General features: G+C 50.7%; 3 protein-coding genes across 3 annotated transcripts; 1 reads left to right on the forward strand and 2 right to left on the reverse strand.

Moving 5' to 3' along the window:
- Window positions 1-627: 627 nt before the first annotated feature.
- On the reverse strand, window positions 628-4,050 carry C5H22orf23 (chromosome 5 C22orf23 homolog). The gene is made up of 6 exons (XM_058805850.1): window positions 3,903-4,050; window positions 3,615-3,677; window positions 3,073-3,249; window positions 2,463-2,597; window positions 1,227-1,327; window positions 628-932 (listed from the first exon to the last, which is right to left on the reverse strand). Exons 1-6 carry the CDS (start codon window positions 3,991-3,993, stop codon window positions 831-833), a joined length of 669 nt encoding a protein of 222 aa, XP_058661833.1. The 5' UTR covers window positions 3,994-4,050; the 3' UTR covers window positions 628-830.
- A 53-nt stretch (window positions 4,051-4,103) lies between these two features.
- Window positions 4,104-7,971, forward strand: POLR2F (RNA polymerase II, I and III subunit F). Its single transcript, XM_058805323.1, has 5 exons — window positions 4,104-4,165; window positions 4,305-4,374; window positions 4,468-4,598; window positions 6,085-6,156; window positions 7,740-7,971. The coding sequence occupies exons 1-5, from the start codon at window positions 4,146-4,148 to the stop codon at window positions 7,828-7,830; spliced, it is 384 nt and encodes a 127-aa protein (XP_058661306.1). The 5' UTR covers window positions 4,104-4,145; the 3' UTR covers window positions 7,831-7,971.
- Window positions 7,972-12,587: 4,616 nt separating this feature from the next.
- Window positions 12,588-20,368, reverse strand: SOX10 (SRY-box transcription factor 10). Its single transcript, XM_058805321.1, has 3 exons — window positions 19,581-20,368; window positions 13,873-14,138; window positions 12,588-13,475 (listed from the first exon to the last, which is right to left on the reverse strand). The coding sequence occupies exons 1-3, from the start codon at window positions 20,366-20,368 to the stop codon at window positions 12,760-12,762; spliced, it is 1,770 nt and encodes a 589-aa protein (XP_058661304.1). The 3' UTR covers window positions 12,588-12,759.
- Between the last annotated feature and the right edge of the window lie 1,112 nt (window positions 20,369-21,480).

The following is a 21,480-nucleotide window of genomic DNA, read 5'->3' on the forward strand; positions in this document are numbered from 1 at the left end:
AAAGTGACTGAGTATTGCTAAGAAGCAGAGGATGAGATCTTAAGGAAATTGGAAACTGGAGGTTATGCTGGGATTTCCACAGGAAAAGTTGGACATCATGCTTCAGCCTGCTGGAGGACAGAGGTGTGGGTATTTATGAGGTGAGCAAACAGCCATTTCCAGTCTCTGTGGTTATAGAGTGGCTATTCTGCATACCATGCTTTCAGCAAACAAAAAAAATCACAGCAAAGAGCAGCAGGCACTGGGGTGAAATGCCCTGTCCCTGCTTGGAACAGCTGTGTTATGAGTCCCTGCGCAGTGGGCTGCCACCAGAGGTTTGCTGATGCTGCAGGTCACAGTAACAGTGACGTGCAGCAATGCCAAGGGCTTGTGATTGCACAAGGCTGTGCAGCTGCTTTTCTTCCATAGGCATTCCCAGAGTCACAGGGCCAGGAGCCAGCAGGTTACAGGTGTGCTGGCAGTGTGTGTTGCCATCATGCTGTCATGAGAAACCTCCATCTCTGGGTAGATGGGTAGGAATGACATTTCTATGGATGGATTGCTGTACTCTGAGGCACTGCAGAGGAAAAGGAAGGCTCTGCTTTGTCATGTTTTGGGAGCCATTGCTCTGTGTTTTCATGTCTTTAATATTATTGAGCAAGAAGGGATCCAGTGTGTGGGAAGGATTTTACAACTTCTGTCGCTGTGTATGTACAAATTGGTCCTGCCTTCTAGTTTCAGGCAACAGATGGTGCTGCCCCCTCTTTGGAAACAGACAGGGATCAGCCTCCGATGCTCAGAGTCTGGGAAGAATAGGTGAGAACAAATTGCACCTGTGTTTTGCCCTTGGCTTAGTCTTGGAGATTGGATTTGTTCCCAACAGGGAAGGCTTTTGTCATATTTCTCATTTCCTCACTTCTTTTCTTGTCAATGATCTCCATCTCATGCAATTTCTGCAAAGTAGAAAGGGGGAGAGCTGAGCAGGGAGAAAGCCATCAGCTTTTTTTTTCTTCTCTTGCCAGTCTCAAGAATAAAAACTCTGCTTCCCCGATTAAGTTACATGCAGAAATGGAAAGAAAGCTGGAAAACAGCTATCCACCATTCCTCAAATTCATGCCTGAGCTGTGCCATGAAGGGAAGCAGCTCTTTGCCCCCTTCCCTGCTCAGATACTGGAAAAGACTCTGCTTTATAATCCCTGACACACAGGATTCCCTCCATGCACTGTTCAGCCAAGGCCCTTGCATACCTGTGAGATTTCAGTGAGGACGATCCCTTGATACTTCTTGCCCTGTCCTAGAGCTTCCATCTCTGCCAGGAATTCCCTCCTCTCTTGAATTTCATTCATCACTGGTGGATAAGAGAAAAAACTGTGGGCACAGCATCCAGCCAAAAGACAAGAAACCACGTTTCTGTCTAGATCTGAACCCCCACATTTCCTGGTTCTGCTTGAACAGCAGTCCCATCAAGGCAGGGTGATATCTGCTGTAACTCTCACCTTGCACAACATGTCATCACAATACCTCAGCAGTCCCTTACATACTGGGAAATGTTCCCTCTGCCCAACTTCTTACCACTCCCTTACTCCCAGGAACACTAGTTCTGTAGTTTTCTTTATGTAGACAATTCTCTTTTGCTTGTGGGCAATTTAACCAGTTTGTGGATGGAGACAGAACCTGCTGGTGAGGTTCATAGTTGATATGCATCACCCAGTGACTGCAACCATCTAAGACCAGGCATGGATCATCAGCTGCTGCTTTGCAGCACAAACCTGCAGCCAGCTGATCCAAATTCCTGTCACAGATGTGTCAAGGACAACATTCAGCCTGTGACAAGTGTTGGAGGCTACCAAGCACGTGTAAACTCAGCTGCCCTGGCTCCCTGCAGCAGGGCATACCCCTTCCGTACACATGATTCTAGCAATGCCCATCTTTGTGCTGCCCTGGCTGGCAAAGGGCTGGCAGGGCTGTACACAGACACTGAAGATTCAAGCACAGAGAGGTATTAGGCAGGGTTTTGATATCCCAGTATACACTGCAGGCCAAAGTCTTTCATTGCTTCAAATTCTGCTCGATATTCAGGTTTTGCTAGTATAACAGCTGTGATCCTGGAGTGGAACAGCCCAAACTGTGGTCAGGCTAACAAGTGACCTGGTCTGTGTTGAGTCATGCTTGCTGGGAAAAGGACCAACAGTACCTGAGCCTGCTTCCCAGGTATCCCTGCACATCCCATGGCCATTCCCCTGCCAGCAGGGTGCACTTTGTGTGGGCAACCCAGAGAGCCATCTGCCAGCAAACCTGAGCAGTATAAGCTCTGTGAGGATGGCTGGATCAGAGTGTCACAATTTCTCTTGGAAACTGGCCTTTGTGGCTCCTCCTGCCATGGCTTCAGGTTACTGGCAACACAGCCTGCCACCCCAGCCCGAGGAGGGAGCTGGCTTCCCAGGCTTTCTGGCTGCCTCCCTGCTGGGGATGTGCAGACGTACACTCCTCAAACCGGTCAGGCTCAGCTATCTCCTCTTCCTTTTTCTGAACAAACACCTGCTCCACCTTGTCCTCCACCTCATCCTTCCCTAATGCTAAGATCTTCTGAAGTCTTCTCTTCTCCTTTTCCAAATCTCCTGTGAATGCCAAAGGAAAAAAACATTATTATCAGCATGTCTCCTCATGGAGGAGCCTGACCACACTGCTTCCCTGCTAAGTGTGCCAGAGGAAGTGTTTCATTAATGTCAGTCCGTCCCTGGCCTGTGTGCAAGCACCTTGTACACAGGTGTACAGAGCCCACCAAACCAACACCAGAGGTGTGGTTCTCATTTATGTGCTAGAAAATGATGTAGTGCTCCATTCTTACTCAAGGACTGTGCAGGTCCCCATAACCTGTCACCCCCAGCTGGCAGGCAGCAGTCAGCGAGCAGCACTTGCAGCAGATGTTCCCTCAAAGATCCATTTCTGAAGCATCTTTGCAGACTGAGGGCATGAGGACGTGGAGCAATTCAGATACACTGCCACTGCTGGGATTGAGGCAGGCGAGGGACAGAAGGGGAAGAGAGGTTCCAGGCATCACCGTGCATTTGTTAGCAGTGTTTGCTGACTCACTTGTGGGCTGTGGCTTGAATTTCTCTCGGCTGTAGGCATCTCCTGCCTGGCAGACCTTGGCAGGTCGGAGAAGCGGTCTAGCTGGAAGCCTGCCCGGCTGACAGGCTGCTGCGTGGGGAACGGGCACTGGCTGTTGGCTGGATGGGGGGAATCTCTGAAGGGGCAGGGCATCTCCGCCTGGGGGATGAACCAAAAATAACAGCAAATCAGGCAGCGGGGACTCTGAATGGATGGCTCCGGGCCATTGCCAGCAGATCTACCTGTTCATCTACAGCAGCATCACAAACGAAGACCCCAGTGCCCCAGATGTCTCACCCTGGTCATTGGGCACGGCAGACTGCGGTTCAAGTCACACCGTGTCGCCTTGTTTGCTGGCTGACCCGTGGGGACAGCTCACCCCGTTTGTCCCCATGTGTCAGCAGCTGCTGTGCTGCTGCTTTAAAGCACTCGCCCATCCGAGCAGGCGGTGGGCGAATGCCGAGATGCTAAAGCTCCTCCCCAGAGCCCAGCAGCGGGCAGGAGAGCCAGGGGGCCTCACTCACGTGTCACATACGCCATCAGGTATCGCTTCTGGGAATGCGTCATCTGCAACTCCTCCATCATCCCTGAAAAACACAACGTGCCGATGCAGAGGCACCCGAGCCGGGCTGGGGAGCCCGCCCGAGGGTCACCTCCCCTCACAACCCCAGCCCGAAGGGGAAGACGCGGGTTTGGGAGACTCCAGGCGGGGCGGGACCGCGGTGGGACGCTCGGCCTCGGGGCGAGGCACGGTGCGCGGGACCCCGGCGTCCCGAGCAGCTGAGCCCGGCCCCGGCCCGCTCCGCCGTTACCTCTCACTAACTCCCGCGTGCCTGTGCTGTACCGGGCCGGCCTGCCCGCCGCCGAGACCCCGCCGCGGCCCGGGATCCCCGCCGCCTCCATCGCGACGGCGGCGACCGGGCGGGCCGGGGGCGCGGGCCGGGGGAAGCGGCAGCGGTCGCCACGGCAACGGCGCAGGAGAACTTCCGGTGGCGTCACGGCAACGGCCGGAAGTTGCTGCCGGAAGTGCAGGTCAGGAGGCGCCGCCGGGCAACATGTCCGACAACGAGGACAAGTGAGAGAGAGAGAGAGAGAGAGAGAGAGGGGGGAGCGGCCGAGGGCAGGCAGGGAGGGAAGGCGGCGGCGGCGTGTGGCACCTCGGGGCGGGTGGGGGCGGCCCGGACACAGGTGCGACGCGTGTGTCTCTCCCGCAGCTTTGACGGGGATGACTTCGATGATGTGGAGGAGGATGAGGGCCTGGAGGACCTGGAGAACGCGGAGGAGGTGGGTGCCCCGTGCGCAGCTTGGCCGGGCGGCTGCTGGGGCTGGGGAGGCCTCGGTGGCGGCTGAGCAGCGGCGCGGGTCTGTTTTCACCAGGAGGGACAGGAGAACGTGGAGATTCTGCCCTCAGGAGAGCGGCAGCAGGCAAACCAGAAGCGCATCACGACCCCCTACATGACCAAGTACGAGCGAGCCAGAGTCCTGGGCACTCGTGCCCTGCAGATAGCGTGAGTATTGCCTGCTGTGCCCCAGCATTGCTGCAGCCGTGCCTCCCTTTACACTGATTAGTGCTTCCCTCTTCCCTTAGAAACTCCCGGGTCTTCTGAATGCTTTGCATGACTGCTGAGCTTGTGTGTCACCTCCTGGTCAGCCTGAACCGACCCTATTGCACCTGAAGTCTGTGTGTCTCTCCTTGCCTGAAACTGTGCTACTTGTGCATAAAGAGGGAGCTTTTAGTAGCCACAATGAGTTTTCCTAGATCACAGACAAAATTACTAGGGAATGAGACAAGACAGTTCTGGTTTCTGTCTTTCCTAAGAGAGCCAGCATGGACTTGGACGTTCATAACTGGTTTGTGAAAGGTAATGTTGGAGGGAGAGATGCTTCAAATCAGCTTCAGTTGATACCAGAGGGCTGTAGCAATTGGGAGTGAAGAAACCAACCTGAAATTCACTCTAAATGCAGTTGCACTGTGGGAAGCTATAAGTTTTAAAAAGTATTTGCAATAAGGCCTTATTTTTGCTAGACAATAACATTTGGAACTTACTTTAAGTGCTGTCAAGGCTGGTTGCTCTTAATCCATTTGCCTTTTTGGGCTTGTTTTAATAATAAATATTAAAAAATATTGTGCTTTTTAAAAAACTACCTTCTGAGAGAGATTGTTAGGCAGTGGCAAGGGTTTGAGTTTCGTCTTGGTTAAATCCATTTTCATAATGAGGCTTCTCTTGTGCATCATTTAGAAGCTCATAGGCAGGCAAGCTGTTCTTTGCACAGCCTGTGAAGATGTTTTGTGCATGTTCTTTCAGCTGGTGAGAGACAAGAAAAATGGGGGTGATGAGAGGGGTCCATGACAGGCCTCTGACCCAAAACACTCTGGTTCTGCCTCACCTGCATCTTCCATTTCCAGTGCTGAAGCCAGGCTAGCAGCAGCCCCCATGGCCTCACCCACACATAGTGTGAGCTTTCTGTGCCACCACTGTCCACTGGGTGGGTGTAGTCACAATCCTTGGCAAAATGCTGAATTCTTTTTTCTGAGAGGTAAAATGCTCTGTAAATCCAGCCCCTTTCTTTCCCTGATCAAGGCCTGGAAGAATGAGCAAGTCAGAATGTAAGAGATGTGTTGGAGTTGTAGGAGGCCTGCTCATTTTACAGCAGTTGCACCCTTTTCATTGGATTAATGTAGAACCATTCTTTTTTGCATGTTTAAGTACAGCAGAGGGTGACCAGGAGAGTGTGGATGTGACCAGTCCTTGAGCACCAGTTGGTTAGCAGAGCCCTAGGGATGGGACAAGAAGAGTATTGAAGTAAAAGTTTGGTCTGTAACCATCTGGGGGAATTTTCTTCTTGAAGTGCATAATAGAGCAAATCAGTTTTGCCAGGGTGGTGTCCCACCCTCCTGCTTTGCTGGCTGTTGCAGAGGTGACACAGGTAGGCACGTGGTGAGCTCTTCCCCCTCTGTGTGTTTGCTCAAGTGGCTGTTGATGTTTTTCCTAGGATGTGTGCCCCTGTGATGGTGGAGCTGGAAGGAGAGACAGACCCCTTGCTCATTGCCATGAAAGAACTCAAGTAAGTCACAGATTTTGTACTGATTTCCCTAAAGCCAGCAGCCCCCTCCTCATCCCAGCATTAAGCAGTTTGTTCTAACACAGCCTTGTTTTCCCTCAATAACACTGAGCACTACAGTTGCCTTTTCCTTTTTTCACCTTGGAGTTTCTCCACAGCTGCTCTCTCCCAAACTAATTGCTCCTGCAAGTGCTGATGATTAGGACTGCTCTGGACCTCTTCTACTTCTCATTCCCAGTATTCTTTGTTTCTATGATGGGATCCCAAGCTCCTCCTCTTTCAGAAATTGATTTAATTCCCCAAATGGAATTGTTTCAAAGCAGGCCTCTGAACACACCTGTGTTCAAATGAAGTGCTGGCACAAATTAAAATAAGGGTCAGGCTGGTAAGAATGTTTGTTTCCTGCATCCTTGCATGCTTGGCTTCTTGTGCTTTCCCCTGCTTACAGAAAGGTAAATCCTTTCTGACAGCAGCAGAGGCAGCTTTTGGATGAGCACTTGCAGACCCACCTTTCCACAGCAGAGCTCCCTGCTGTCCCACAGTTTTCCTGCACAGTCCAGGTCACATGCAGATATCCTTCAAGCAGCTGGACTCTATTACCGATTAAGTCCCTGTCCTTGAACAAAATTGTCCCCCTTCTTTCCCGGTTTCTCAGTTCACAGAAGCTGCTCTTGCAGATTTTTTATCTGTGACAGCTCCCTTTGCCATTGCTGAAAGCTCTTTAGGGTATATTCCTGTCCTCCAGGCTCAGACTGAGTTGCTTCTGGTCACTGCCTGTGTGTGAGCTCTGGAAGGTAAGTCAGGGTGGTGCGTCCTGTTCCGTGCCAAAATTCAGTTTTTGTTCTTGGCATCGGGAAGTTACTTTACTACTGGAAAAACCACCTCCCTGAATGTAAAGAAGTTGTGTTACTTTTCAAGTCTGATACAGTTAAAACCTGATACCCTGGCTAGATTCCAGACTGTCTGATTATGCTTTGCTGACTTCAATCTACTTTCATGGAGTTAAATTGTATTCAGCATTTTCTTGCTCCCTAATGGGAAGCACTGTGAGCAGATGCTGTGCTCCACCCCAGCTGTAACAGGTTTTGGTACCTGAATAGTCACTGTTGCGTGTATCCTTCTTAAAATGTAACTGATGCTCTCAGGGTGCAAATTTCTCTGTAAATACCAGTTTGCCCTGGAAGTTCTCAGAATTCTGCCACCTTTTTAGTATCTTGTGGGGAAACACCTTCTGCCAAACAAAGAGTGGATTTGTTCTTCAAGTCCCTTGATTTATATTTTCCCCCTATATCAGGGTTAGGTGCTTGGTGATGTCTCAGTGGGTTCAGACCGCCAGGCTCAATTCCTGCAGGAGCATCAGAGGTCTGAGAGTTCTTTGGTGTTTGTAGTCTGAGGGTGCTGAGTGCTTTGCATCTACAAATGAGGAAAGGTTGTTGGGACTTTGCTACATAATATCAAATCACTGGTGCTGCCTTGAGATAAATCTGATGAGCTTATTGAAGCTGCCAAACCCCTCACTTCCATGGCCTACCGAAGTGATACAGCAAAGATTCTGATGTTTCTGTTCATCTGTCTCTTCCCTTCAGAGCACGCAAGATCCCCATAATCATCCGTCGTTACCTTCCAGATGGGAGCTATGAAGACTGGGGTGTGGATGAGTTAATTATCACAGACTGATCAGATTCCAGCCATTGGTTTTGGTTTTGCATTTCCAGGGATGTTTCTAATTTTGGTTAGTGTTTGTGTAAATAAATTCTAGATCTCCCTGTTTTAAATTAAATGTATTTGGGGTTTTTTGCCCTCTGATTTTCTCTTTGAGTCCTGTATGTCTGAGAGATTACTTTCTTAGCTGTCTCCACCAGTTTGGGTATTATTTTTTTCTCTGTGTGTCATGTACTGTATTAGCAAGATTATGGAGCCAAGTGCAATGCTGTTTTTTCAGCTTTCTTGCACTGTTGAAGGCCTCATCTTTTAGCTAGGCCAAAGTCTGCAGTAACTCCCTCCTCTAGCACTGCTCCTCCCTCATTACAGGACTGATACCCAATTAAACTCCTGCTGTACAGAAACGCTCTGGCAGGTACTTTGGCTTCAGAAAGACTCCAGCCTTCCACCACTATCCCTTCTTAAAGAGTGAGTGCTGAGACACCTCCATTGCTTCCCCCTAGACAGTTGGGCCTTTGTGCCCTGAACAGGTTGCTGTGGAAACCCCCAATTTCCTCTTTGGCCAGTGCTGGCTGTGGGGCTTCTCAGGAGTATCGTAGAGCAGCTCTCATCAAGCCACCTATTGTTTCCCTGCTCCCTTGCTGCTTATCAGAAGTGGGGATCCCCTTTCAATGGTGCTGCCCCAGCCGGAAGCGCGGCCGCCCCTCGCTGTCCCAACAGCTCGGCAGGTGTGGGTTGTTGTTGCACTTGCTCCTGGTGCAGCTGTTCTCTGACACAGTGGAACTGAGGTCCTGGGGATGGACAAGCCATCTCAGGACTGGTGATTCTTACAGTGGCACAACTGCAGCTAAATCCTAGAGTTCCTTTGATCTGTATTGTGGTGAAAGATCAGTCATCTGTCCCCTTCAGGTACCTGCACTCTCACCTCTGATGTGCTGGGAGGTAATGTGCTCAAGTCAAGAGTTGGGTGGATGCCTTACAGTCTGCAAAGGCTTCCAGCCAGCTGCAGGTTTTCATCAGTTCCCCTAGTTTTTGTTTCTTGATCTGTGTACTTCAAGGTTCTTTCTCTGCATGTGGAAGATCTGAGCTTGGGCAGAACACACCAAATCTTTCTCAATTATCTTACTAAAAAGAGCTCTCAGAGGTTTTGGTTTCTATTTTTAAAGAGAAGAAGGAGGAAAGTACACCTCACCTATGGTTTCTGCCTTATATTTTTTTGTGGTCTGGTCCAGAAAGAATATTTCTGATTAGTTTGTGTTAAAGCTTGTGCTTATATGTTGAGCGATCATTCTCCATGCTGTATGTGTGGTCGGTGCCTGCACGTGAGCATCCGTGTCACAAAGGGAGTTTATACCCACTTGCCTGGGAACTTGGCTCATGTAACAGCCATGAATGTCATTCTCTTACTGCTCCCTGTAAAAGCACCAGTCTGTTCTTCCTCTCTTGGTGTGCACAGGAGGGGCTGGTTTTGAAGGCAATAATGCAAGAGCTGAATGGGTCTCTGGGTGAAATGACAGGTCAAAGGGGATGTGGAGATGTTTGCAGGTGCATGGAGGGGGTTGACTGTGAAGAACCCAAATGCTTCCTGGTGCAGGCCATCCTTCCCAAGAAAAGGTTAATTTGCAGCAGTGTGGCCTTCAGCCTTCTCCCCCCACCCTCCATGGAATCCTTTAATCACGTTGGTGCGGTGAAATTTCAGCCCTGAAATGGTGCCTTTGTGCAATCGTTTTGGCGTCTGCCATGGAGCGCGGGGTCGTTTTCTTGTCCTTTTTTTTTTTTTTTTTAAATGGCTTCTTTGTTCCCTGCCGGACTCCCCTCCCCAGCCTTGTATCTGTATCAGATACGATTAAAGGGATAGGGAAGGATGCCGGGCCAGCTCCTGCTAGGCTGCAGGAGGAGTGGTTAACCCCTCTGTTACCAGTGGTATTCTCAGTACTGTCTTACTTGCAACAACCCCCCTCTGTGAGAGGCAAATGGTTGAGGCAGAGCCCACTCACTTTCCTAATTTGCTTCTTGAGGAGCTGGAGTACTTATGTAAGATTAAGAACTTTCTTTTCCCACTCTTTTGTTCATCCAAGCTGTGTCACTTCTCTTTCCCACCCATGTGATCAGCTGTCATATCTCTAATTCTACCATGGCTTCCCTTCCTCTCTACCTGTGCTCCTGATTTGCTCAGCAGTGCCCTTCTGGGCTATTCCCACAGCCTGTGATCTGAGGTATAGGTTTCTCCTCCTCTCCATGAATGGTCAGTCCTATTTTGCATGGAACTCTAGCTGGCATCACAATTATTAGATTAATTAGGTCATCCTGCTGTGGATGCTCTTGGCCCTATGCAGAACTATAGTGCTGTGCTTTTTAAAAAGCTTTGAACATTCCACAGTTCCTAGATGTTCTGCTTACTCTACTCACCCATAAAGTGTTTAGTGAACAGGAGGAACTCACTGCATCTGCTCACATGCACCAGCATTGAAGCCCTTTGGAATCAACTTGTAATTGTTGGGAGTGTCTGTGGTAAATGGGCTCCTACCGTTCTGCCTTGAGAGGTGTTCTTAAGCAGAGTGATACCCGCTACACTTTTTCTTTCCAGTCAAGTCCAGATACCCTCCCAGGACCTGACTATATACAGAATATCTTCTTCAATAAGTGAAGAAGTGTTTACATGTGTTCTGGAATATACTCTGTGTGTATGAGTGTTTGTGTTTGGGTTCTTGCTTGTGGAAGGCAAGAGGGTGAGGGGTTGAGTTTTTACCAAAAAATTAATGGCTGCTTCCAAAATACACAAATTTGTGTATGTGGGGAAGGTTTTTTTTGAAGGTATGTCACCTGCTACCTGGTCATGAGGACCCAAGATGAGAAACCCCGCACTTCTATCCTAGAGAGCATTAGCAATCACACTAAAAATTTTTGGGTGAGACAGATGCAAAATAGTGCTCTTGATTGCATCTGCTCTATCTCAGATGAAGCAGTGTTAGTGCTTTTCTCATGGAAGAAATGGCTGCAGGTGAGGTGTAAACAGAAGGTGAGCCTCATCTCCATGAAGGAGTCTGGCCAGCCAGTCAGAATTGTACCCGTGTCCTCTTCCTGAGAGGCAGAGGAAGGCTGTACACAGGATCCGTGTGGTGGTGTGTGTGACCCATCATACATGTACTGGGGGAAAAAACAGACTTGCAGGGAAGAGGTCAAAGAAACCCAGACATGTGAAAATGAAACTTATAAGTTTATTATTCCATATGTTTAATGCAAAGTTAATGGTGCTAGGATGGCACAGAGACTGAGGAAAGGGAGGTAGGGGAGGAAGGTGCTACTTGCATAAATAAGAGGACAGGGCTGGAAGAGGTTACATGCGTACAGGGAGCAAACATTCTACATGATCTTTTCAAACAGCACAAGGATAAGTCATCTGTAGCTAAGGGAGGCAGGAAGGGCATCTGACAGTCATATCAACAGAGGGATACAGCAGCACCCATCACAGTCCACATTTGGTTAAAGTCTCTTTCTAGACTAGCATATGCGTTGGGAAGTCCCACAGCATGTCTCTGTAATCACTTGTCAGGAATCATCTTTTCCTGTGGCAGTTTTTTTGCCAGTTCACTCCCTGGCATGACAAACCACCCCAGTCCTGGAGGTGACAAAGGAGAAGCAAGTAGACTGTCCTCAGATGTTGGGCTGAAAAAGAGGTTGATCTCTAAGACATGGTTGCTTCCAGTTTGAAACCCAAAGGCAAAGAAGATTACTTTGCACCTAAATAGGCTTCTTTCATCATCCAAGATTGGGTCTGTATCTACCTTGCTTAAAGCCACGGGAGTATCTTTCCATTCTCAGCATAGATGGGAGGGAGGTGTTGGCTGATTGGGAGACATGATGGACGAATGAGTTCAGCCTGGGTTTGGAGTGGGAGCTCAGAGAGTACTGGAATCAACTCGAGGTGTTGGCAAGTGCATCGTGGCTTTCTTGGTGCCCCTTCATTTCATGCAGGCACTGTCAAATGTGGAAGAGCAAGGGCCAGGTTTGCTCAGAGGTCGTTTGGAGTTCTGAAGAGATTAGAAGAGACTGGGAGGCCAGAAATGCCAGACATAAATGAATGATACAGAGTAATTTAAAAAAAGGAGGATTCACCCCTAGCACCGTAATGATTCATTGGTCCTTCCCCACCTCTCCTCCGCCTTCATAGATGAACACGTGTGTGCACACAGGCTGTGATACAAGTAATGCTAAGGCTGGCCATGCTGTTCCCAAACCCCATGTACTGCTCAGGCAAGCCTTCAAACCTCCATGCTGGGAAGAGTGTGGGATTAAACAGAGACAGGAGGGCAGGGAGAGGTGGGGAGAAAAGCTAGGGTGCAGCTGTGGAAATTGGCAGGAAAGCAAGCGTAGGTTGGTCTTCCAAGGGATTCAAGATTCATGCACATCTGAATCTTAGGCAGGACTGCTGCACGACGCTGATTGCAAGGAAGCCGGTCATGCCATCCTCCTTACTGCTCCTCCTGGGACGTGTCCACTGAGGCTGAGCAGCCACCCAACACCTGCAGCAGGTGACAAAATGTTGGCCATTGTGGCCTGTTGGAAAAACTTGCAAACTCCCTGGAGCAGTGTGGGAGGAGAAGGAAAGGACAGTCTCTCTCATCGTACAGTCCGGGGTGCGCACAACAAAACCCACCACAGACCAGTCACTCCATGTCTAGAATCCTCCTCATCTAGAAGGCCAAAAAGGCATTGCAAGCCAGTCATGTGGCCTGTGTGAAATTGGTAAGGGGTGAAAGGACGACAAACCTTCCTCTAGGTGGGTGTGCCAGTGAGAGCTGGGATCAAGAAAGGCACTTCTGTATGCTTGGTGGGTTCTGGTGGCTGGATGGCACTGAGTGACCTTGGAGTTCGGAGGCTCTTCTGCCTGTGCTGATTCTTCGGAGCCTTTCCGTCGCTGCTTCGGTCACTGTTCCCCATTCCCTATGGTCTGGAGAGAGTTGTGTACACGGGCTGTTCCCAATGTGTGGGGCTATGGGACTGTGGCACGGAGGGTGCAGGGTCAGAGATGGCAGTGTAAAGGGGACGTTGGGAAGGTCCCATATAGGAGAAGGCAGAGTAGAGGCCAGAGGCTTGGGTGGAATGGCTGTAGTAGGGTCCCGAGGGCTGGTGGTCCGGGTAGTCAAACTGTGGCCTGGAGATGGAGGGGAAGGCCGAGCCATAGTGGGGCAGACTCAGGGATGTGTAAGCAATCTGGGAAGTGGAGGGCTGGTCAGTGTAATGGCCTCCAGGGGTGGACCCCTCCGTTTTCACCTGGGCCTTTGAGTCCACCACCGATGAGGTGGCAGTGGACAAGGAGACTCCGTGCTGCTTGGAGATCCAGGCAGAGTGTCCGCTGGCTGCAGCCAGGGCGCTCCCGAGGCCGTAGCCAGCAGCAGCCGCTGCTGCATAGCCCCCAACGTGGCCTGGGTGGCCGGCGTGTCCGTTGGGCGGCAGGTACTGATCGAATTCATTGACATCAAAGGTTTCCATGTTGGACATCACCTCATGGCTGATCTCCCCAATGTCCACATTTCCAAAGTCGATGTGTGGCTTTCCCCCTTCCCCCAGAGAACGCCCTTCTCGTTTGGAATCAGCTTTGCCTGCCTGCATCTCGGTCTTAGGGGTGGTAGGAGGTGTGGGGGGCCCATGGCTCTGACCTGCAATGTGAAGGATATTTTGAAAAGGAAAAAGAGAGAAGAGGTGAGTTACAGCTTTATGACTTGCTCTGTACACAACCCATCTCTGTTCTTCCCAGTATGCCAGCAGCTGTCTAGCTGGAGGCCTTGGTGGAGGTAGAAAGAAATAGATGAAACCGAATCTCTTTGTATCGTTTTGTGGAAAAAAGGGAGGATGCAACCATACCTTGCCTGACCAGAGAAATGCAAGTGCCTCTGAAACTCAGGCATGTCCCTGTACTGCTGACACCAGCAGTCTGCTGTGTCGTGAGTAAGGTGTGAGCCCCATCACTAAGGCTTTCACCATGATGACTTGTCTTTTTTGAACCTCTGGCTTGGCTGTAGTCTGTCAAGAGATTCACTGAGACCCAAGACTCACCTGAGGAGTGTTCCGGATGACCGTCGGACATGGGAGACCCTTCGCCGGGATGCCTGTGATCCAGGTGGGCATTCTTGTAGTGGGCCTGGATGGCAGCAGCCCCACCAGCCTCCCCTTCTACCTGTCCTTCACCCTCGCCCTGTGTGGCCTTGCCGTTTTTCCGCCGGCGGGGCTGGTACTTGTAATCAGGATGGTCCTTCTTGTGCTGCATCCTCAGCCGCTCTGCCTCTTCGATAAAGGGCCGCTTGTCGCTTTCGTTCAGTAACCTGCAGAGACCAAGGTGGGAAAGAGGAGAAGAGGGAAAGAGTGGGGTAGGTCCATCAGAAAAAAACAACTATGCTCAATATTGTGGGACAGGGTGTGCAAATCCAAATGCCAGGATGTTGCCCCGTGGAGGGTACTCCCCAAAACAATAGGAAGATCTTGGAGTGTTTCCATGGAGACAGCAATGCTTTCCTTCTTCTCCTTAGATATTAAGCCCTGCCACTGGTTGGTGCCAGTGCTGGGTCCCCCTTTCCCACTTGTGTGATGCTTCTCACCTCAGTAAGTTCAATTTACCCTCTCTTCCATTGCCAAAGGGCGAAGTGCAGCCTTTTGTAGCTGTGTTAAATAAGGGTGGATGAGCTGCTTTTAAAAACTTCAGGCAAATTAAGGGCAGTTGCAATTGTCCTTTGGACAAAGGTAGTGTACTACTTGTAGTGCTGCCTGCCCCATGTCTCTTGCTCTTCCCCAGACTGTATTTGTTAACCTCCCCCCTTCTATAGGCTTTGGTCCTAGTTTGAGGCTGTATGGAGCACCAATAGGAGCAACTGATATCGGCTCCACAGGAACCATGTAAAGCAACCTTTAGTAATTTTGCAATATTCTAAAAGGGAATTTGGAAGTTTGGAAAGGGCTAGAAACCTTAGCAGAAAGAAAATTTGGAAGGGCTAGAAACTGTATTCTATTATTCCTGGAGCTCCTGCTCACCTCAGACATGGATAATGCAAAAGGCTGAAGCACAAAGGACCAGCCTTCCTTGAACTTGGCCAAGCAGTTGGAAAAATTTAGCTGCTGTTTTGCTAGCTTTGTAGAAGTAGATGAGCCTTGATTTCTGGATGAAAGGCACTGCAGAAATGTAAGCTCCTCGTCTGTATTCCCGCCAGATCATGGGCTGCTCTAGTTAAGGCTCTCTGAGGAAATGGTGAAATGCACAGGCAGGATGCCTCAGAGCACTTGAAGATAAGATCAAACTCATTGCTCAAGCCTTTTGCAGCATTTCAGCTGGTAGCACTTCAATTTCATATTATGATTTTCCTCCTCATATTCTTGTGACTCAAGGTCATCCTTCCTTGAATCAAAACCCAGGGCTGTCAGAAGGGACCAGTCTTCTTGTGACTGGGAACTCAAAACAGCCATTACGGATGGCAGGGCTCACAAAGAGCCAAAAAAAAATTATGTTATGTCCTCACCTTTTTCTCCCCAGCAAAAGAACTACATGGGGATGGGACTGTGCCAGCACCTTGCCACCCCTGAAGCTCTTAGCACTAAAATGTGACCAATTCTGTTTAGCTGTAGGCTCTGGGGAAGATATAAAGGCCTGAACTGACCTGAAAAACTCAAGATCAAGTGGAGGTATGGCTGAAGGAATACACAGGTAAATCTGGTGGGCAATCAGATTGGTCACCAGCAAGTAATGGGTTGGTCCCTAAACACCCTTTTCCCCCCTGCTCCTTGTGCATTGCCTCGGCTGGTAGATGGAAGGTGTGTGACATGGTGCTGACCTGGGTTCACTCCAGTCAGCCTGAGCAGGTTGTGGCCACACACCACATTCCTCCACTGCCTTAATCCTGGAGATTAAAGCAACTGAACCACCATGAATCCAGCACCAGCTTTCCTGTCTCCCTCCCGCCACTGTATACCACGCTCACAAGTCCCAGAGAGTTCTAATCCCTCAGCCTGTGCTGCTCCAGACAGCCCTCTAAGGGTCAGCCCTTGTAGGCCTTGTGGACTGGGGGCAACTTTACCTTGGCAAAATCTTCATCTTTACAGGATATGGAGAATAGAGGCAAAACCTGCAAAGCTCAGCCTCTGAGATCTGTCTTGTGGATCATGGAGCCACTGGTGGCTACACAGGTGTAAGATCCCTGCCCTCTGAGCTATGCTGAAGTGCCTCACCTCCTCTCCCCTTGACAGCAGCCCGTGGGTAGTGCCACCAACAGGACAGAGGCAAGTCCACTCCCCACATCTTCTCTTCTCTCCAAGGCTGCCTGCTCCCTCCTCCCTCCCACTGGGATCAGAATTCAAATCAGCTTTAGCAAAGTGAAACTGGTGCGAGCAGGCAAAGGCCAGGAGATTTGGGGGGATTTGGATTTCACTTGCTTCCTGCCCTCCCCCTCCTGCCCCCCACGCTCTCCAGGCCATAATGCAAAGGAATCTCGCACGAGCAGAGAAGTTATGGATCACAGAGCAAAGCCCTTCATGGGGCTTATCCAAGCCCGACACCAAATGCTCACCCCTGAGTCAAGGGGAGAGTGGCAAGCACCCAGCCCCGCGCTCTGGGAGGAGAAGGGAGAGCTAAAACCTTCCTGCTTGCCTCTCAGAGCCTCTCCTTCTGCCACCTGGCATGGCACTGCTCCGTGTGCCGGGCACCTGGCTCAGCAGCCAGAGGCCTGACCCTGACTGGGGCTCAGCTGCCAATGGGTCAGTGCGGTGATGGGCTTGGGCACTGGGGCTGATGCAAGGTGAGAGCTGGCTGGGAGCAGAAAGCAGCCATCCTATACATCCATGGCCGTAGATTTTGTGGGCATGAACCAATTCCCTGGGTGTTGCCACCCTCATGCAAAGATTCCTCCATTGGGGCCCTTTGCTCCTCCCTCCCCTTCTTCCTGTGCCTCCCTTGTTTTCAGCCCTGGAGGTGGTACTGGCATTTTGGCTGGGAGTCATGCTGACATTTTCAGCAGCCAGCCTCCATTTGAGAGCTGCTCCCTGTCCCACCCCGGGAATGGAAAGCATTCAAGAACAGATTTCGTGACTGTCAAGCACAAAAATTCTCCCTTCTTTTTTAGTATGTCCTGTTTGTTGTCTGCAGCCATCACACACCCTAATGGGTACAGACTGGGGGAGGTGGATGGGGCCATAAGCCCCCTGGCACCGTGTTTGGGATCAGGCAGGTAAAGTGGCCATCAGAGCATATCCTGCAGCCCCTTCCAATGAGGACTGGTGCCTGTAGAGGACATGGCAGTGCAAATTCTGGGCTTAAAACTAAATCCTGCACTGTTGCATCCTATTCTGCAGGTGCCTCTCAAGATTTCCATCCTCTTCCATCCCCACCCAGTGCCGTTTGCTGGAGATGTGCTTGTTTTAATGGTGGTCTGCAGGGAGTCCCTGTGGTCACCAGCCTTTGCCTCTAACCCACCCTTTATCTGTATAACCTCAGAACAGCCAACATTTTCCCAAGCGACAAGCTATGGCAGTAGGGTTCTAGTGGCAACCTTTGCAAGGACATTCACCAAAAGTCTGAGGCTAAGCCGTGCAGAAAAAATCCTGTCTGCTTGCAGCTGTACCCATGTGTAGGAGCTATACCTGGGGGACGGTGCAGATAACGGAGTGGGAACCTCAGCAGAGGAAGCCCAGCCATACCGTGGCTGGAAGGCACGGGCTACTATCCTGGTAACATTTGGGCCACCTCCCCTGGAGTTTTGTGGTTGATATTTCTCCCCAGCCTCACAGAAATACACACATATATGGCCAGAGACTGACTGTAGCCATAACCCAGCTTGCTGCGTTGTGTGGTCTCCGTAGGGGCTGGCGCAGCTTGGAGATCCTCAGCATGCACGAGGAGAGGAGACGTTCAAGAGAAGCACCCAGGTGGCAAACTCAGCAGCTTACAACAACCCCAGGCCTGACCCTGCAAGCTTCTCATCTGAGCAATGCTTCCTGCCTGTGTTGTGCCCTAAGAAACACACAGGGACCTTGACCATTGTCTGGCAGCAGTGGCCTGCTGCTCTGGGTGCCGTGTGGCCAGCAGCAGGAGCCATGTCCTGGGAGCAGGGAGGCATTTGGGTGTGTGACTGTGGCCGTGGGCTGGGGGCTCCGTGTCCCTGCGCTCTGAATGCAATTCCTGTGGAGGTTTCACTGCTCTGCTATATTTTCAAGGAAAATACAGTGCCTGGTGAGAGACACCCTTGCTCTAAAATCTGGCAACATTTTGCAGTAAAGGAATGATATCTTGAAATCAACATTTTGGGAACAAAAAGAGTAGGTCCCCCCCCCACCCCTTTTCAACACAGTTTCACAATCCAGAGGCTGGCAGCAGAGTCCCAGATGAAAGCAAGTGCTGTGGTAAAGGGAAAGTAGAGGAGATCCAAGCAGGAAAGAAGATCAGATGAGACATTCACAATCAATGTTCTGCCTTTGACTTCCCAAGGAAATCCTTTTGCTGGGGTTACATTAGACACTCAGGAGTCATGGTAAACAGGCTAACATAGCAGAGGGAGAATCTAATGCCCAAGGGGTTCGTTCCTTGCGAGCTAGGCTGTTTGAAGCTAGGAATGAATAGCTGCTACAGAGAGGGTGTTGTGAAGCTTCTGCTTCAAAAAACGTGTCGTGGCTCACCCAAAACTGAGGGCTTTCTCTATGAAAGATGTCAGGATGTGAGAATGAGAGGCTATTTGCATGAGCCTTGGTTTGCCTTGATTGGCGTGAGGCAGGGGACTGTGCTGGGGACTTGTGGCAGAAAGTAACAGGTTGGTGGGGTTATCAGCAGAGAGCGTCCGACGGGAAGGGTGCGGCACAGCCAGCCTGACACGTTTGGCTTTGGCACAATGGCTCTCTGCACACTCCTGGGCTGGCTGCACTTGATGAGAGCAGCCTATGGATCTGCTGGAGGAAGAAGGGGAGGCTACTCAAAGGACCCAGGATCTGCACAAAGTGAAAATTGCTGCGCAAACTGGCGATGCCAAAGGACAAGTGTATGTGTGCTAGTGAGAAGGCAGGGCATCTCTCTGTTTGCAAAGGAAGATGGGGTTTGTTTGAGCCAGCATATTCCAAGAGAGCCTGCTAAGGCTGGAACTCTTGCAGGTCTCTTCCTCTCTGCTAAGCCTCAACCCCTATTTCTACCTGTGTCTCTCCTTGTCCATCTCACTGCACCTGCATGGCCTGCCAAAAGTGGGCCCATCCTAGGAAGGATGGGTGTCAGGCTCTGACTGCCTGTCTCCTTTCCCCTGACCTTCCTCCTCAGCTGTAAATCCCTCTGCTTTGTGGCACTGCCCGGAAAAGAAACCCTGTTGGTGCTGGGATCTGAGTTCAGACAGGCTTGAGGCAGCCACCTGTGACTTAGCTCTTAAGTCTTGAGCTCAGCCAGTTTACTGCTACTGCACAACTGAGCCCTACAGGGAGGGTGAGCCAAGAAAACAAGATCTCCCCAGGCAGTCAGGCAGGGAGGACCAGAATAAGAGTGTCCTCATCAGAAACAATAGGGAAACTTAGTAGGAAACAAATGGAAAGGGCTGCTGCTCAGTACAGAGGTGAGCTCTGCTGAGGAAACCTTCCCTACATCCAACCGCCACTCTTACTCCAGTCAACAGCTGCGCCTCCTGTGAGGGGGCTCACTGTACAGAAGTCCCCTCGAGAGACACCCCTTCCATCCTTCCACATGACCACACAGTCCTCTAGAGGACACCTGCAGACCTCAGCCCTCCCACCCCACATTCACCCCTCTCCCTTACCTCCAGAGCTTCCCCAAGGTCTTACTGAGCTCGGCGTTGTGCAGGTGCGGGTACTGGTCAGCCAGTTTCCTCCGGGCAGCCTGTGCCCACACCATGAAGGCATTCATGGGCCTCTTGACGTGGGGTTTGCTCTTGTTACTTCCATTGACCCGGACCGGCATGGGAACCAGGGTCCAGTCGTAGCCGCTGAGCACCTGGCTGACTGCCTCGCGGATGCACACCGGGAACTTGTCATCGTCCGCCTCTGAGTCCTGCTGCTCCTTCTTCACCTTCCCTATCTCACCATTCCCAGAGCCAGTGAGGTGTGGGGAGTTGTCTGATGCCATGGGGGGTCCTGGGGAGAGGCAGTGGTGGTCTTCAGAGCCCACTGGGCTCATCTCCACCTCCGAAAGGTCTTGGTCGTCAGCCATCGTTGCTCTCAAGCTTTCCCTCTTTCTTCTTGCTGTCCTTCTTCTCACTGGGGAGGGAAGGGAGGAAGACAAAAACAAAGGAAAGAAAGGAAAAAAAGGGGAAAAGAGAGAAAATGAGAAGCAACCACCAAATCTGAAAGGGACTCCAAGGTCCCTGAAGAACTGACCACGAGACAGGGGCTGCTCAATTAAAGTGCAAGCAACGCAATTGCCGTGCACACCACAGAACCCGTGATCAGTGGGGGTGGGGATGGGTCGGGGCCCCTGATTAATTGGGATATTGCTCCCTATCTCTGCAATCGTGTGGAGCTGGCATGTGAGGAAGGGCCTGCAGCAAGAGGTATAATGAAAGCTGAGGACCTGAAAGAGGAGAGGCATGCACCATTCTGCCTGGGCACAGCATCCCACAGAGGAGTGGAATGTGGAAGAGAGCCACCAAACTTGGGGGGGAAGTGCCCCTTTATTTCAAAGACATACAGTGAAATGTCTGGAGGGAGGCACGGGAGGGGAAGCACCAGCAGTCTGTCTATAATCCAGAAGGGACTGATACCCCAGGTGCCAGGGAGCCTGAGCGGGTGGCACCACCATGCAGAGAACCAGCCCAGGCCCGGGCTCCACACCCAGAGACACCGATCCCAGCTGTGAGAAAGTGCTTCTGTGGGGACATCTCTTCCCTCACTCTCCTCTCACTGCTGATAATCCAAAGGCTTAAAATACATCTACGCTTCATCCACACACACCCTCCAGTATATGTGTGTATGCATATGCATGCTCCCAGTCGTGTATCTGTATCTGTATCTGTATCTGTATCGGTATTTATAGCTATATCTATCCAGACAAAAACACAACCAAATTTAACTTTGAGACAAGTCATAACTTTGGGTTGCCTGTCCCACACACTCTGCCTTTCTCCTTCCGTCTGCAGTCACCTCTAAAAGTCCCTGCTGCTGTGCAGCAGTTCCCCCCTAAGAGAAAAAAAACACTCTAAAAATAAAGGCCTCTCTATCCTCCCCATCTAGAAATTAAAAAAAAAAAAAGTAGAAGAAGAAAGAAATTAAAAAAAAAAAAAAAGTGATGGAAAAGCATGCCTCTGGCTTAACTGGAAAAAAAAAAAAAGCCAGTGCATAGCAAGAGCTGCTGTCCCTCTAGTTTCAGAGGGCAACACAGACTCTTGTTTGGAAAAATGAAGAAAGTAAGAGAAAGTAGAGGGGAAAAAAGCGCGAACGAAAGCGTGCGCGTGTGCAAGCGAGCTCAGGTAGGAAAACTTACATTGCTGGCCGGTGTGCCGGGCAAATCCTGCAGGGCTGTGATCCCAACAGCCCCCCTGCTCTCTCTCCAGCCCCAGCGGTGTCGGGGCGCGCAGCACGGGGAGGCTCTCAAGCGAGTGCCATTCCTGGAGGGAGGCTTGGTTTTTACTAATACCCCGGCTGGATGTCTCTAGCTGGCTTTGCTGCTTAGCACCGGGGGAGGGAAGGGCGGAAGGTGGAGCC

The sequence above is a fragment of the Ammospiza caudacuta genome, chromosome 5 (assembly GCF_027887145.1).
Source record: "Ammospiza caudacuta isolate bAmmCau1 chromosome 5, bAmmCau1.pri, whole genome shotgun sequence".
NCBI lineage: Eukaryota > Metazoa > Chordata > Aves > Passeriformes > Passerellidae > Ammospiza > Ammospiza caudacuta.

What these genes read in the sequence shown, in the direction of transcription:
- SOX10 (XM_058805321.1), bottom strand. Translation starts at nt 20,368, where the DNA reads ATGCCTCTCCTCTTTCAGGTCCTCAGCTTTCATTATACCTCTTGCTGC. An exon ending in ACCTTGGGGAAGCTCTGGAG is followed by an intron (nt 14,139 to 19,580) that starts GTAAGGGAGAGG and finishes TGGTCTCTGCAG; the next exon opens with GTTACTGAACGAAAGCGACA. An exon ending in TCATCCGGAACACTCCTCAG is followed by an intron (nt 13,476 to 13,872) that starts GTGAGTCTTGGG and finishes TTCACATTGCAG; the next exon opens with GTCAGAGCCATGGGCCCCCC.
- POLR2F (XM_058805323.1), top strand. Translation starts at nt 4,146, where the DNA reads ATGTCCGACAACGAGGACAA. An exon ending in ATGTCCGACAACGAGGACAA is followed by an intron (nt 4,166 to 4,304) that starts GTGAGAGAGAGA and finishes TCTCTCCCGCAG; the next exon opens with CTTTGACGGGGATGACTTCG. An exon ending in ATTGCCATGAAAGAACTCAA is followed by an intron (nt 6,157 to 7,739) that starts GTAAGTCACAGA and finishes TCTTCCCTTCAG; the next exon opens with AGCACGCAAGATCCCCATAA.
- C5H22orf23 (XM_058805850.1), bottom strand. Translation starts at nt 3,993, where the DNA reads ATGGAGGCGGCGGGGATCCCGGGCCGCGGCGGGGTCTCGGCGGCGGGC. An exon ending in CACGCGGGAGTTAGTGAGAG is followed by an intron (nt 3,678 to 3,902) that starts GTAACGGCGGAG and finishes TGTGTTTTTCAG; the next exon opens with GGATGATGGAGGAGTTGCAG. An exon ending in CCTGATGGCGTATGTGACAC is followed by an intron (nt 3,250 to 3,614) that starts GTGAGTGAGGCC and finishes TTCATCCCCCAG; the next exon opens with GCGGAGATGCCCTGCCCCTT.